Below are 15,908 nucleotides of genomic sequence, written 5' to 3'. Positions count from 1 at the left end.
TAATTAGAGATGCGGAACATCTTCTATTGGGCACTGAAATAAATAATCAATCAATCAGCTTCTTGTAGAGTTGGACTGCTCACCCATTGGAGTCTCAAAGCGCTGTGTGTGTGTGTGTGGTGGGGGGGGATCTGCGGTTCAGTCGAAGAACCATGTCTTGAGTTCCTCCCTGAATTGAGACAGTGATTGCCTGAAATTTAGAGGCAGGGAGTTTCAGGTCTTCGCAGCGAGGTAGGAGATGGATCTTCCTCCGGCCGAGGTCTTGCAGATCCATGAGATGGTGGCCAGGACCAGTTGGGCAGAGCGGAGATGTCTGGTGGGTGTGTAGAAGGAGAGGCGTTGGTGGTGGTATTCCAGTCCGGCGTTGTTACGATTGTTTTGTATTTCTTTTTTAGGGGGGGGGGCGATATCTGAGGGTATTGCATCTGCTGCAGTGACCTGTGTGTAAACTGCATGCTATGTCAGAATTCCAAGAGAGTCTACTCAGTTAGTTGTCATTGCTAGTGTTATGCAAGGATTTTTTTCAGTATTTGGACAGTAATGTCCTCTGCATGGTTAACAGACGTACCCTAGCCTCCCTTAATGCCTGACTGAAGGTGAAACTGGCAACCTGACTTTTAGTTTTGCCTTGGTGTCACAATAACCTAGTATGTTCAGAGAGGCCTAGGGCTTTCCCTGGTAATGTGAGGTCCAGAACCTGTTCTGTGACATGAGGGGTACTCCAAGAGTGCCTTAGAGGACATAGTGGCTGCATCATATAAAGGTGCGGTGGCAGCATATTGTGTTCTTTGAATCGGTAGTGGGACCAGACCTTTTTCTCTGTATTGTGGAGAGACAAAACTCCTGGCTCCCCAAGTGTAAAGTTCTGCTGTTATGCAAAACACAGAACCTTGCTCTAGTATTCTGTATACTTGTTGAATGTGTGTATGCAGTGAGTGCATAGCACATTTTCGGTTGTAGGACTCTGTATGGTGTATGAGTGCAAGTACTGGGACCAGTGGGATCCATTTTGGATGCCCTTGGTTTCAGCATGACAGAAGATGGGCGATGAGGGCACATTGCTCCAGGGAGTGGAGTTTTTTGCCTCCATTCCTGTAGCCAGAGGGATGAGGCCTAGATACTGAAGTGAAAGAAAATGGAGACCCGGCTTTCCTTATAAATTCAAAGAGGTCTTTAATCGCAAAAGGCTGCTGATTATTTATTCCTGGGCACTGCCATTGTTTAGATGGGTGAGATGAGGGATGGAACTGCAGTTTCTGCTGTTTAAAAAGTTGAGGCTTGCAGGCAGGGGCTGTCTTTTTGACTGTCACTGATTGCTGCTTTAGGAAGAGTGATGACAGCCACATGTGGAGACCTCACTGTTCATTGTATCCCCTGTTTGGGAATTACTGCTTGAAACCAGCCTTGTTGCTATCGCTGTGAGAGCCATCACTCTGTACAAAGGCTGTGTTTGAAGAGCAGCCTAAGAATGACATTTGAAAGAAAAGCAAACAAGTTCTGAAACTTTAGGCAAAGGATCCATGTCATCCATATGGAAAAGGTGTATAAAAGTGGGGTTGAAGCCACCCACTTTGTTTAAGTTGCAAGGGAGTGGTCTGCAAAGTATTCAAGGTGCTGCTGTGCAAGCAAGGCTGGTGTCTGCCTAACATTCAGTCTCCCAATGATGATGGGACGTGACCTGATGTCTGCACTGGGTGAGCTGACATTCTGTCTGAAGTGCCAGAAGCTGACTTGCCTATCGAGAGAGCAAATTAGTGTGGATGGCCCTGCAGGAGGAGAGGCTGTCCAGGAGGAGAAGCTTGGCATGCTCCCAGCACGAGGGGGATCCAGAGGAAGCTGACTTGACCCATGAAGGTGTCCAGCCTAGGCATACTCCACAATTTCTGTGTGAGCGGCCCAAGACTGTACCAGAAAAAGTACCAATGTCATCTGGCAGTTTGCCACAGCTTTAAGAGACTGGTGCTGCAGATGGTGTGAGTGAAAGCCGAGCCATCATGAAAGGGGGCAGCCCCGAGCCCAGAAGCCATAACTGCCAGAAAGATACAACTGCGGGAGATTTGGCCAAGACGCCTCAACTATGACACTATAACACCTCTCTGCAGCCAACCTGAAGGACTGCTACCACTAAAGATGAGTGCTGCAGCACCTAGCTGCCTCAGTGACCACCCCCACAAACTTTGTTTAGAGCAAGGGTGACAGCAAGTCCCTGCAGCAGAGCAGTGGCTACAGTGAGGGCTGGAGCCTGGACAGTGCCCATGGCACAGTCTGAGCTGCTACAAGACCAAACAGGTGCAACACAGGTCTTAGTCAGCAGTGGTGGCAAGTTATTAAATGTTCCTAGAAGATTTTTTACCGAAGGGGTAAAGAGACACTGAATTGAGTTTCACATTTCACCTCTGAGTATTTGAGCCATTTACACCCATGCCTGATCCTATCTAAACCCCTACTATGTTGAGGACTGTAGATATGTAATCTTGACCATAGTTGGAGAAAGGGGCATACCCAGAGATTACTGGGAAGAAGGGGAAGTAGTGTCTCACTATTTATTTCAAAATATTTTTATTACTTTCAGTTTTGCAAAGCACATACGAAACAAACAGTGGTGGGAGGTATCAGTATATCTTACAGATCAAGAGAAAAACAAAGCTTAACTGACATATTCATCTTGTGTACTAGGACCCGACCTGAGATACCTACAAACATTACGTTCCGCATCTGGATGCAGGAAAAATTGACCAATAAAGATCTTGTTTTGTAATTCCCAGCATGGGACTTGTTGTCCAATTGACGCTGGTGCCTCCTACCCAGAACCATTCTACCCTTACAACTCAAAAACAAGACAAAACAAACAATAGTATCACGGTATCACAAAGTCAAAGTTGGTCAGTGGTGCGGAAGGGGCAACGTGGGCAGGGCCCCAGACAGTTCCCCCCAGTTTCTCTACTTCAGAGTCACGGTCGACCCTAGAGTTAGATATGAAAGAGATGGAGAGCCCTTAACCTGGGGCCACAAGCAAAGAGGGGCAGACCTACACATAAATACTCCACTAGGGGGGCCCAATTATAGTTCAGTCCTGTTCTCTTGTCCTCCACTAGATCTGCCTTCTTTCAATCGCCAGAACTCTCCATAACCGAGCATGCCATTGTGTTAGGGAGGGGGTCTCCATTTTCTTTTGGTGGCCCCTAAGCACAACCACATCAAGAGCAGTCCCCGCGTGTTTGACATTTCAGACTTGAGTCCCGGATCCCCAAGAGAGTGTGCTCTATTGTAGCGGGAATTGGATGGCCCAGTATTGTCTTAATTTGGTATAGGATTTCCTTCCTGAAAGGCTGGATGGAGGGGCCGTCCCACCATATGTGTTTAAAATCTCCCAGGAGACCACAACCTCTTCAACATCTATTGGAGGGGTTAGGGAATATATTGCTCAACTTCTGGGGGTGCAAGTACCATTCATACATACATTTATAGTGAGCCTTTCTTAGATACATGGAGCGATTGTATTTGTGGATGTCTTTATACAAGGAGCCCCATTGTTTATCCCCCAATGGAGTAGAGAGAAGAGAATCCCAGAACCCTTGATGTCTAGAGATGGAGCGAGGACCCAGCACCGCGAAAGCCCCCGACTGCGCAAATTTTTCAATTGGGAGCAGATCTCTGTTTGCGACTAGCCTGAACCGAGGTTGTTGTATCCAATGTTTAAGTTGGATGTAGTGACATTTATCAGAGGTCTGAAGCTTAAACGTTTTGGAGCATTCCTCAAAGCTCAACAACTCCCCCCCCCCTTTTTTTTATTGAGCGTAGGAAACATACATAGTACAGACAAATTTGCAGGCTGTCCAGTCACATATAATAAATAGACAATAAGTTTAACAAATGTCATAATCCATTAGTACATGATAAATATGATATGCAAAATATACTAAGAGGCAAAGAAGATAAAACCTATTGCATATTAAGTCTCACATTTAAAATACACGGTAAAAGAAGACGTAAATTCATCCTCCATTTTATATGATGTACAAAACCAGCATTCTAACCATCAAATCTGTGATAATATATGACCCCTAGCTTAATAACCTATATGATTACACTTTTTGCCAGAAAAATCCCCATTAATAAGTCACATAGTAACATTTATGTGTGTGATTGCAACATAGCCCTTCCATGTCATTCCAAATCTCTGCACCGCCCCTATCCTCTTTGTGTAGGCCTCCTCAAATTTGTAAGTCCTCTCCATCTTTTGTAGCCACAGGGTCAATGAAGGTAATTTCTGAGATCTCCAATTTTGTAAAATTAAAGATCTGGCTACTGCTATGGCTAGGGAAACGAAAAACTGCTCGTATAATGAGAGCTGATCAATTACATACCAGAAGCCAAATAGCGCCAGCGATGCACATGGAAGGATATCTAATGAAACACATTTACTGATAAACCTCAGAAAAACCTCTTCCCAAAAGTGTTGTAGTCTCAGACAAGGGAAAAATATATGTGTCCAATCCCCTGCCTCTGGCAGATTGCATCTGAAACAAACATTTAATAGTGTGGGGAACCATTTATGGAGTCTGGAGGGAGTGTAATAGGCTACCCATCTAGAGAGAAAGGACATTCTTTGAAAATTGGCCGCTCTCAATGCCCTGTGGCCAAGCTCACAGATTCGTAGCCATTCCTGTCTACTAAACCTACAGATAGTTTCCTGAGCGATTTTTGGGAGCATTAATTCAATGAGGTTCTTGTTCTTCTCCTGGCGTAATACCTTATACAAGCTGCCAATGCCCGATAAGTTTGACTCAAAGGCAGCTTTTAAAATTACTCTTGTACTCTCACTGATTCCTCTGAAGCTAGTCCGAAGGAAGCATGAAATCTGCCTAAAACGTAGCCAGAGGTCACGGCTCTGTATTTCAAATTGTGACACAAAAGCCTCCCACGTCATCTGATTAGTACCATTTTAAAAATCGCCCAATTTACAAAAACCCAACAGAATATAAGGCTGTACCCTCTTTTGTGGGAGTTTGAGGCCCCATACCTCACAATCGTAAAGAGAGGAATATGCATGGCATGATGGAATATTATAATTTTTGTGTAATCATTCACCACCTTATATCTTGTTTTTTTTAATAACTTTGGAGTGTGCAAGAATGCTGATAACTTAATGGCACTCTCCCTTAGCATAAGATTAAATACAAAATTATCAAACTTCGGGTCAGAAGCTGAGTTGTTAAGCTAAGTAATGCAGCTTGGTAATAAGTAGCTAAATGAGGTACTGCAAGACCTCCCTGATCTACATCCAATTGTAAAATAGATAATTAATTTGAGATTTTTTCTTAGCCCAAATAAACTCCCAAAACACCTTATCGACTTCATTGAAGTACGAGATAGGAATCTTTAAAGGAAGATTTAAGAATAAAAATAACAACAAAGGAAGAATCAACATTTTTATCAGAGCGACTCGACCTATTATTGACAAGGGCAATAATACCCATCTTTCTAACAGACTTTTTATTTTGTCAAGTGTTTTACCATAATTTAGGTGAAAAGTTGAAGGAAGTCCACTGTTACATGCAGGCCCAGATATCTAATGGGACAAAGAGGTAAAAATGTCAGCCCTTCCGGCAGCTCTATCCCTGGTGCATTAAATAAAATGAGCTCCGTTTTAGATTGGTTGACCCTGTAACCCCCCAATTCTGTAAATGCCTGGATTTCTCACAATGCTCTCTGAATGTTTGATTTTTCTGGATTCAGGTGCAGGATCAGATCATCAGCGAACAGCTTGATTTTGCCCATTTCTAATATGGGGGCTTGGATTAATATGTTAGAACGGATTTTTATCACTAAAGGCTCAATAAAGAGTGAGAACAGAAGGGGGGAGAGGCGGCATCCCTGCCTAGTACCCCGCCTTATTACTACCTCTCCCGCCTCCTCTGAATTTATAATAATTTTTGCAATGGCTCCCCTATAGATTCTCTCCAGCATCTCGATCAGATGGCGTGGAAAGCCAAACTCTCCCAAAATAAAGAAAAGGGCCTGCCAATCCACCAGGTCGAATGCTTTTTCTGCGTCTATCATTAAGATGGCCGCAGCTTCCTATGTAGCAGAAAAATAATCAATAGCTTGAATCAGATTGAAGGTATTCGCAGCCATAGATCTCCCCGGCAAAAACCCTGTTTGATCTGCGTGTACCAAATAATGCACGCAGCCCGCAATTCTATTTGCCCAGATTTTCATGAGAAGCTTATAGTCTACATTTACTGTACTTATTGGGCGATAAGAACTAGGATCTTTAGGGTCCTTATCCTTCTTTAGAATTGAGATCATCACTGATTCCTTGAATCTGTCTGAAACTCCCGTTCCAGCCAAAACTTGGTTGTACAGTGATACTAAGAAAGGGGTGAGTTAATTTTAAAACAGTTTATATACTTCAATAGGGATCCCATCATTGCCACTCGCTTTCCCATTTGCCATTTTTTTTACGAGTTCACTTAATTCTGTGATTGTAATTGGTTCACTCAAAAGCATACAGTCCTCCTCGCTGACTTTAGGCAGGAGAACTGTCTTAAAATAATCAGCAAGAGCTTGAGGGTTAACTATCTGGACTTCCGCATATATCTTACTGAAATGTGATGTAAAAATTTCAACAATTCTGTCTTTATCATTCACCAGGCACCTAGTACTCGGATTTCTAATTTTTGGAATGTACTGTTTGCTCTGTTACGTTTTGTGGACCACGCTAAAAATTTCCTGATATGCTGGCTTTCCTCGTAAGCCTTTTGACGAGCAGCTTTACTTCCAGCAATTTCCTCAAGCAGAAAAAAACTTTTCAGCTCCTCCTTAGCTCTTAATAGTTCCTGCTGAAGTGCATCTTCCTCCTCCTCTCCAGTTGACCTCCCTGAAAGTTCTCTTCTAACCCGCTCCCCTGCTTCCTGGAGTCCGGCAATCTTAAGTTTCCTTAAATTATAAAGATTAGCACTGTATGCCACCACCCGTCCCCTAAACGTGGCCTTAAAACCTCCCATACCATAAAACCCGGCGCCATATTCACATCTCCTTGAAGAACCACCCTATAAAATCACGGGTTTCATCAATCCATTTTTGATCTGATAACAGTGCTTTGTCAAAATGCCACCTATTACTCTTTCTCCTGGGGGCGGGCAGGTGAAATATTAAGGATACTAAAGAGTAATCTGAAAATGGATTAGAGAGAATCCAGGATTCCCCCCTTGTGAACAGATTACTAATCCCCAAAAAATCCAAACGGGATGCTGTTTTAAATCTCGCTGAGTAACACGTGAACTCAGTGGCACCTGGATGGTCTACCCTCCATTGGACCCTCTTTAATAATTTTTAAGAGCATGTCTGATTTAGGTTTTAATTGCTTTTTTCCCTTATTGGAGGTATCAAAATGTAAATCTTGTATTAAGTTAAAATCTCCTCCCATAATTATATACCCCTGCACACCCACCAGCAGATCATATACCTATTCCAGGGCCGCACAGTCGTCGCCAATTGGACCATAATAATTGAGCAGGACAACAGCTATTCCATTATCTAAGACTTCTATCCACAACCACCTAGCTCCTTCGTCCCGAATCACCGTACCCACCTCCCAATCCAAAATCCGAAGATAAAAGAATGCCCACTCCTCGCACTGCCGCCTGGGCCGAGGCAAAGTATGCTCGGGCATATTTCTTAGGGGAGTAAAGTTGGGGAAATTAGATTTAAGTTGTGTCTCCTGCAGGAAAATCACCGGAGGGGAGAAAGATTCTAACCACTTTAACATTGCTCTTCTTTTTTGAGCATTTAAGAAGCCATTCACATTACATGAAATTACCTTCAACAATTGTGTCATCCCTTAGACCAAATATAGCTCTTTACAACAAGGACTAACATATTCTCTCTTCCAACTCTCTTCCATTTGTACCAGATCTCTCAAATGAATCAAGTCGAGCCTCATGGTGACAAAAGACCCTGCCAATTTCAACTTGGCCTCCAAGTTTAAACATATTGCCCAACGGCCCAACATTCCTAGTCTGCCTGCTATCCATACGCTCATTTTCTTTTAATGCTACATCCCTCTTCCCCAACGGTCATTAGTGCAAAAACTGCAGTTTACTACCTCGATACACATTATGAAAACGGGGTAGACCATATAAAGTGCCAATACCAAAAAAACGTAAAGTGCGATGTGCAAAGTACCATACAAAAAAAGTCAGCTACAAGCTTACTATACCAAATGCTAATGCAATTCTCGTTAGTGCAAAAAATCGCAAAGAAATGCATATCACTACCTCCACACACATTATGACAAAGGGGTAAAGCATATAAAGTACCATGAGAAGTATAAAGGAGTAGACCCTATAAAGTGCCAATGCAAAAAAAAAGGGGTAAAAGTGCAATGTAAATGTGCAAAGTGTCATATAAAAACCAACAGCTATAAGCTTACTGCTTACTACAACGTATGCAATGATCATTAGTGCAAAAACTGCAATTTTACTACCTCAACAGGGTAGACCCTATAAAGTGCATTACAACTCATTTCCCCTAAAAGGAGAGTACAGTACAAAATGGCAATAGGTCCTGCAAACAAAGTAACCTTCAGAATAGTTAAAGATGCCTAAAGTGCCAAAGTGCCAAGATACAGAAGCAGGAAGAGAAAACAATATTGAACAATTCTCTCAGTAAGCTGATTGTTATATTAAAAAAGAAAGGAACTCTACTTGAGTCTACTTGAGTTTAACTGATTCTACTTAAGTCTCTTTTTTTCATTAACTTGAACAATCTTCTGTAGTAGATCTTGGGCTTCTTCAAGAGAAACACATAGATGGAACCTTCCATCCCATAGAACTTTCAATTTGGACTGCTGTGCAATAGAGGCCTGGGCTCCTGCACTCTTGAATTTGCTCAGCATTCCAATAGAGTCCTTCCGTCTCCGTGCTGCTGCTGCCGACATATCAGAGAATACTCGTACTCGGCCCCCGCTAGGTAGAACAATCTCTCTCTTCTGAATTGCTTTTGTTAGTACTGCCTCTCTAATACGATAATCCAAAAAGTTCACAATTATTGTCCTGGGATACTTGGCCCCTGGAATTTTCTGGAAGGTAACTCTATGGGCCCGCACTACTGTAAGGTCTTTAGGTGCCTTCTCGAGCAAATGGTTTCTGATTATTGGCTCAATATAAGCCACTGGGTTTGATTGCCAGGCAATGCGATCACTATCTTCTGGAATCCCTGTGAAAGGCAGATTTGAGTACCTTGCATAATTCTCCATCTCATCCAACTTATTCTGGGAGGCCTGAAACTTCTTCTGGGGAGAGACAATGTCAGAGTCACATAATGCAGATCGATCCTCAATATCAGATACCCGTTGTCCCAGCTCTTTAAATCTCTCAGGTATTTGCTGTACTATGGTTTAAATTTTATCTAGGCGTTGGTGCGATAGAGTTCCTGAGCTTGTGAAGTCTTGCAGTCGCGGATTTCTCCCAGAATGGTCTCAAAGAGCTGCTGCATCTGGTCTAACAGGACAACTGAAGATTGGGCCACAGCAAAAGCAGTATCAATGGACGCTATTGTCCGTTCCCTGCTCAGAGGCCAAGGGCCCCGTTTCTGGCCCTATTCCTGGCCTTAGTCCAATCGACGAGCCGTGCTGTAGTGAAGGGGATAAAGACCCCAGGTCCTCACTTGACCTGGAATTGCATCTTGCCATCTCCAGCGTTACCCCTTGTGCAGACCCTGCCCACTGCCCTGATTGAGCTTGATCCTCTGAACTTTTTTCAGGAAAGATCTCTCCTTCTTTTGCTAGGGTAGCCCTAGTTCCCATGGTGGCATCAGCACCTTTCTCCTGAATTACAGGGGCAGCTTCTTCAGGAAGTGTCTTGTATGCTGCGTTAGCCATTTTAGCCACATTAGCCATCGGATTAAATTTTCAATTTATAGAAAATACCAGGTACTCCTTAGAAGGGTTAGGAGGATTAACCACTTCTGGGTTCCTATAACCTGGTGCAGCAGATCCTGGCGGAGAGGTCTCCACTACCGCTGCGACTCTGCCTTTGCCCTCAGATCTCAATTCTGGTGAGAGTTCCAGTGAGGCCGAAGATGATCCAGGGGAGTCAGATAGCGTAGAAGAGAAATTCTGAGACAGGAGAGCCACTTGCGAGCTCGTGAAGGTTAAATCTCCCCAAGTTTTCTGAACAGTTCTTCCTCTCCTGACTGCCATAATACGGGCCTGCGCTGTTTGATGTCTAGCTTTCTGTGCTGATGAAGGAGAAGTGGGGGGGCTGTGGTTGGAGCTCCTTTTCGTGCAGTTGTGCCCTCTCAAAACCATCTGATGCATAGCTCTCTGTCCAATCCCTTAATTATCTTCACTTGCTTAAGTTATTTCTTCACTGACCATGTAGAGCATGTAGGACACTTTACCGAGGCACCTCAATAGCCCCCACACAGTCACTTATTTGCAGCCAAACTGCCAGGAACCACACAAGAAGCAACTTAAGAGGAGCTTATGCAACCACTGACAATCTGTCAGGAAAGTTTCCAGCCAGCACGTACTGTAAATAAACCAAGCACTGGTACTCTTGAGAGTTTGTGAAGAATTTGTAAAAGAAAGCAGCTCACAGAAAAGGTCCTACCGTGCCTCTACAGACTTGTTTGTCAGTAATGCAGTGCTGGTAATCCGCTGATGCCCCTACTCCACACTCCACACTTGCAGACCTGACTCCCAGTCCTCTAGCTACTCTTAGCTCCTCAAGTTCTAAAAGAGCTGATCCCTCGCCAGCGCGTTTTACAGACCACCAGCTCTGTTGGTCTCCTGCCTTGCGAGACCTCTGACGGCTTCAGCCATCTCCGCGGCCCCTCGCTGGTCCCTCAACCGTTGTCGCCCATACCGTGTGTCTGTACTGCGGGGGGGGCAGCGGGCGACCAACGCTCTCTCCGCTACCTCGAAGCCGCTCCACACACCGTTATTTGCGAAGAACGCCAATATCGGAGAATACGCCTTACTGCATCCTCGCTACAAGCTGGTACGGGTGTATAATCCCAGAAGCCGTGGAAGGAGGAAGGGGGAGGGGCGACGTGCTCAGCTCCAACAGGACATTGGGCTCTCCTGCTGGTCAACTCCCCCCCTTACAGAGATCCGAAATCATCGTACAATCCCCCTCCCGCCAAGCCTCGAACAGGCCCTCTCGGTGAGCCGGTGGGAAGTCCAGATTAAAATGAATGGGGGTGTTGGGGGAAGGGAAAGTGGTCAGGGGAATTGATCTGTTAAGGTCATCCCGTACCCACAGGGTGGTGGCCGTGGGGGTGCTAATGTATGCATTTAGTGGATGATTTAGTTTTGACTTCCAAAGGAGGTCCGGAATTGTTCTGCCCACTATTTGCCGGTCTATGTGAAGCCAGAGTTTTTCCAGTTTGCGAAGCGACCAGACAGTAATCACCCGGAGTTGTGCTGCCCTGTAGTAGCCCAAGAAGTCCAGGGGTGCCAAACCCCCATCCATTCTCGCCCTGGTAAGCAACTGGAAGGTTAAACGAGCCCTTTGCCCGTGCTAAATTAATTTTGTAACCATCTTTTTCAAGTCACCAAACAGGGTCCTCTCCACCGGTATCGGGAGACCCTGAAAGAGGTAAAGTAACCCAGGGAGCACATTCATTTTAACTGCATTGATGCGTCCTATCCAGGAAGTATATGAGGTTCTCCACCTGGTCAGGTCAGCCTTAAGTTTTCGAAGCAAGGGAGGATACTTGGCTCCGTAGAGGTTCGATATCTTAGGAGTGAGTTTGACTCCTAGGTACATGATGTCTTTATGCATATTTTGGAAAGGAGACAGTCCCTCCAAAGATCTTATGGTTTCTCTGGGCAGAGTCAGGTGTCTCAGTATTTAATGCAAATTAGTTTCCAGCCCTGTATGTCATTTCATGTTCATTGTGTAGTATTTAGCTCATCTGTGTGAATAAGGTACTTATATTTTACATAATTATAGGTATTAAGCTAGACATTAATTTAATGTGTCAACTAGTTGACTGTTACGTTCCTAGCTCTTGCGTCCCACACAACATACATGAGAAGCCTGTGTCTGCTCACACTCACTATTTTGAGAGTAATTTGTAGAAAGGGCTCTACTTGGTCAAATTCGCGGAGATATAGTAGGTGTTGCATTCTTCTCAGCCCGGGCACTCGCCAATGACCACGCCTCACATGCAGACTAGTTATACACGTCTTTATTCTTCAGTGTTTAAGCAAGAACGCAACATTCTAAACCTTCATTCACATCATTACCCTCCAACTTTTACCTCACAGGTCTCCAGAGTCCATCAGGAACCATCAGTGTTCTGTCATTCTTTATTTAGCCCCTGTCTACCCTACGACGCATCGTAGGAAATCTGATTGTCTGTAAGTCCACAAACATGCTTTTTCTGTACCCCATCCTTGACCTCCACTCAGGACTGTGGCCAGTATATTTGCTTCAGTGCTCATGTTTGTCTGTTAAATGGTGCAACACTTCTTTCTTGAACAGATTACAGTGTTGATTCAAGTGTAGAAAAGCACAAGGCAGGCCTCTTTTTTTTTACCAACAATGCATGTAGTAAATTATTTGGTGCATGTGTGAAACACACCATGCACATCTTTGCACTGCTTTTACAATAGGTCAAAATTACATCTACATTTAGAGAGAGAACGATAGAGATAGCTTACTGCAAAACACAGACTTTATCCTTCTTAGATTTATAGAAAAGTGGATGTGTGAATTTGGAAGCTGTTAATCGAAACTGTCAAGATTTGACTGTCACTCTGTAATAATGATGGTTGTACTGTAAGTCAAGATACAGAAGGCTTAGGACAGGAATACATTAAGCTTTCAATTGCACTACAATGAGCAGAGCATGTTCCTGTAACGTGCCAAGCAGTTAAGGATATTGATAACTTCCCTGAATCCCTGCACCCAGAAGAATCTACGAGCTATTAGGATTTGTATCATTTCCGTCTCCAGTATAAACCTTGCCTACCTCAGTTGAAGTTAGCAAACCCCCAATGTTCCCTTTATAAAGGAGGGTTTGGCCTATAGTTGGCAGGCCTGCCTGCATTCCATGGGATCCAGGTACTACAGTGAAAGTTCTTGATAGCTAAGTGTCTGTCTGTCAAAAAGCCCTGGACCTACATGTGTACAAGAGAAACAATTGACTGAAGGCTCCTGCTTGATTTTCTGTAATGAAAGTCTACAAATCCTGAAGTGTAGAATTTCTAAGAATGCTATTCTGCACTAAAAAGTGTAAACATTTTTTGAGAGCTATTTGAAATGGTGAAATTCCTTCATTATTTTGGAGGAGTCACGAGCATCTCTTCTTGTGCAAACAGTTTGGCTCACCTAACTGGTTTCCTGTTTTTTAAATGTTCAAGGCCGCAAGGGTTTGCAAGCTCTATCTGAGGCTCTGGAGCACCCTTCTGACCAGATTTTTGACACTGACTGCTGGAGGCAGAAAGTCTGTAAGTCTCTCAAAATCTGAACTTGCCAAGAGAGGCAATAGAGTGCATTAGAAGACGTCTTAGTCTGTTTTAGTCATGGCTAGGCAAATTCGCCTACCTAGTATTTTTTCCAGTTTCATGTTCGCTGCAAAGCTCACTAGCCCGAGGATACTCGTGGAGGTCTTGTAAAATAGAACTGAAGGATCTTCTTAGATGAGGAATTTCAGGCTGTATAGACGAAAATCCGGATGTAAAATTATTCTCTAAACCAAAGTTCCAAGCTCTAAGTAGTTGGTCTTGAAGGGACCCAACTCTAATTGGATTACTCAAGGTCAACTGCAAAAAAAACACAACAAAAACACGAAAACGTGCGGGTGCAAAATTAATTTTCACATGGTTCTTTCTGACTTTGCACCTTAAATCTTCACAATAAGTGAATTAGAAAATTAATAAAACCTATTTTGGGAGTATTTTCTTCTTATATATATATAATTTATATGTGAACATTATGGTTAACGGTATATTCATCTTATTTTCAGAAATTCTGTGTGCCGTTTTAACACTTCAAACAGTATAAGCATCTATTTAATATTTAATCGGTATTTATTTGTTTACACTATATGAATTCCAGCTCTATGCTGTTGAATGCAGAACTGTATGCAAAGTAAAATGCAAACTCATAAAATGGTGCTTCCCGATGCGGGCAGACCATCTTTGAACATGTGGTGAAGTAATCATCAGCCGTGCACGGATGCTGGCGATACTGTGCCAGTTCTTTTCTTTGTAAGTAATATTGCCTTGACCTTGAAAGGCGGTGTTCCAAGGTGGTTGTCTCAGCTTGATAGAGATTTATTACTATACTTCGCAGGTTATTTTATTGGCGAGTTGAACAGTATGAATGTTTCCTTTCCACTACTTAAAAGTTTTAATAATGTGAAACATGTTGCATTTGTAAGTTGCTAGAGATGATCCCGTCATGGCTCGATCGAGAGCTGCACCATTCGTGGAGGAGGAGTGGGGTGGAGTGCGTGAAGCTAGTCCAAGGAAAAATATTTGATGAGGATATCGATATTTTCTCTTAAAGGGTCTTTTATAGCTATTTGCAGATAGTAAAAGTTAATAACCTGAGAGTAAATAACGCTTGTGTCGGGCACATTTGTATAACAACACTCCACTTACACCTAGCTCTGAAACAATAGGAAATACTATGTGCCCATGTTAATGGCTCCTGTGTTATAAGTGCTATTTAAATTTGTGTATTACTTAGCTAGAGCATTTACAAATAGTTGAACTTTGGTGGTAAGCAGCCAGGGTACTACCGGAAGAATGTGATGTACCATCTTCTTCTAATGGGAGTTAGCACTCCAAAATTTGCACCCTTTTTAGCACTACCCCATGGTCTAAATTGGCCTTTTGTCTTTTTATGTGTACCTAGTGATGTGGACATCTCATGGTGTCCCCACAGTGAACAGCAAGTAATGGATTATGTGTACTTTATTGTGCTCAGTGCTGCATGAGTCACCTCTGGACTCTAAGGCTTGTTGTTAGCTGTAGGTAAAGCCCCTCAAAGCTTTTACAAGCAATATGTGTGTTTCCCACGGATCCAATTTTGAAGGATTCATAAGTCTTTGCTCCTCTGTCCCTCAGCGTCTATCAGCTGGTTGTGAAGGAGGAAAGGTTGCAGAAGGCCCGCCGTGCTACCGACGTCACGCAGTGTTTCCCAGTCCCTGTCAGCTACAAGAACGCGTCGGTTCTCGACTCTCCCCACTACTTTGCAGCAGAGCTGAAGCCCAGTAACCTGCCGGTGACACAGCCCTTCACCGTGGGTGACAACAGGACCTACAATGGATACTGGAATGCACCTCTCTCTCCAGTGAAGAGCTACAGTATTTACTTCCAGGCGCTCAGTAAGGCCAATGGGGTAAGTATGATAAGCTGTTGTCATGCTGATGCATGGTTGACGTGATATTTACAGTGCATGGATGGATCAATTTGGGTGGGTGGATGGATGGATTGGGTGCATGGATGGATGGCTTCATTCAAGTGCTTTATGGATGTGTGGTTGAAGTCTGTGGCAAGGTTTAACGAAGGTCTGGCGATGTGATGTGTCTTTTCATCACTGGATCGACGTTGCTGACTACCTATCTAGCCAATTACTTCCTATTTGATTATTGCAATATTTCAGTTTATGTTTTTTGTTTATTCTTGGATGGGAAGCTGCAAAGCCAAGAATATTCACTGTCGAGCCCTGAAGGTTGGATCACTAATTGTGCTCACAAGCGGAATCCAGTGGCTGGGCTGAAGTGTTCACCATTGGCCATGGTTGAGAGACAACATTTCCTTGTTCCTACATGTGCACGACCCTGATAATTATTTACTTTGCAGACTTAAGTGTTGCATACAATTATTCCATAGTTTCCCAAAGTGGCTCAGAGATGCGTGCTCTGCATTACAAGCGCTG

General features: G+C 43.6%; 1 protein-coding gene across 4 annotated transcripts in view; it reads left to right on the top strand.

Moving 5' to 3' along the window:
- The window catches only part of PTPRT (protein tyrosine phosphatase receptor type T), a 1,546,842-nt gene that overhangs the window by 1,116,857 nt on the left and 414,077 nt on the right, over positions 1–15,908 (top strand). For all 4 annotated transcript variants that reach the window (XM_085619228.1, XM_085619229.1, XM_085619230.1 and 1 more), the window contains exon 12: positions 15,095–15,368. In XM_085619228.1, coding sequence (XP_085475354.1) covers positions 15,095–15,368 — 274 coding nt within the window. The remainder of the gene's footprint in view (positions 1–15,094; positions 15,369–15,908) is intronic.

The sequence above is a fragment of the Triturus cristatus genome, chromosome 7, assembly GCF_964204655.1.
Source record: "Triturus cristatus chromosome 7, aTriCri1.1, whole genome shotgun sequence".
NCBI classification, from domain to species: Eukaryota; Metazoa; Chordata; class Amphibia; order Caudata; family Salamandridae; genus Triturus; species Triturus cristatus.
The sequence above is the reverse complement of the archived record's forward strand: the minus strand, read 5'-3'. Positions and strand labels throughout refer to the sequence as shown.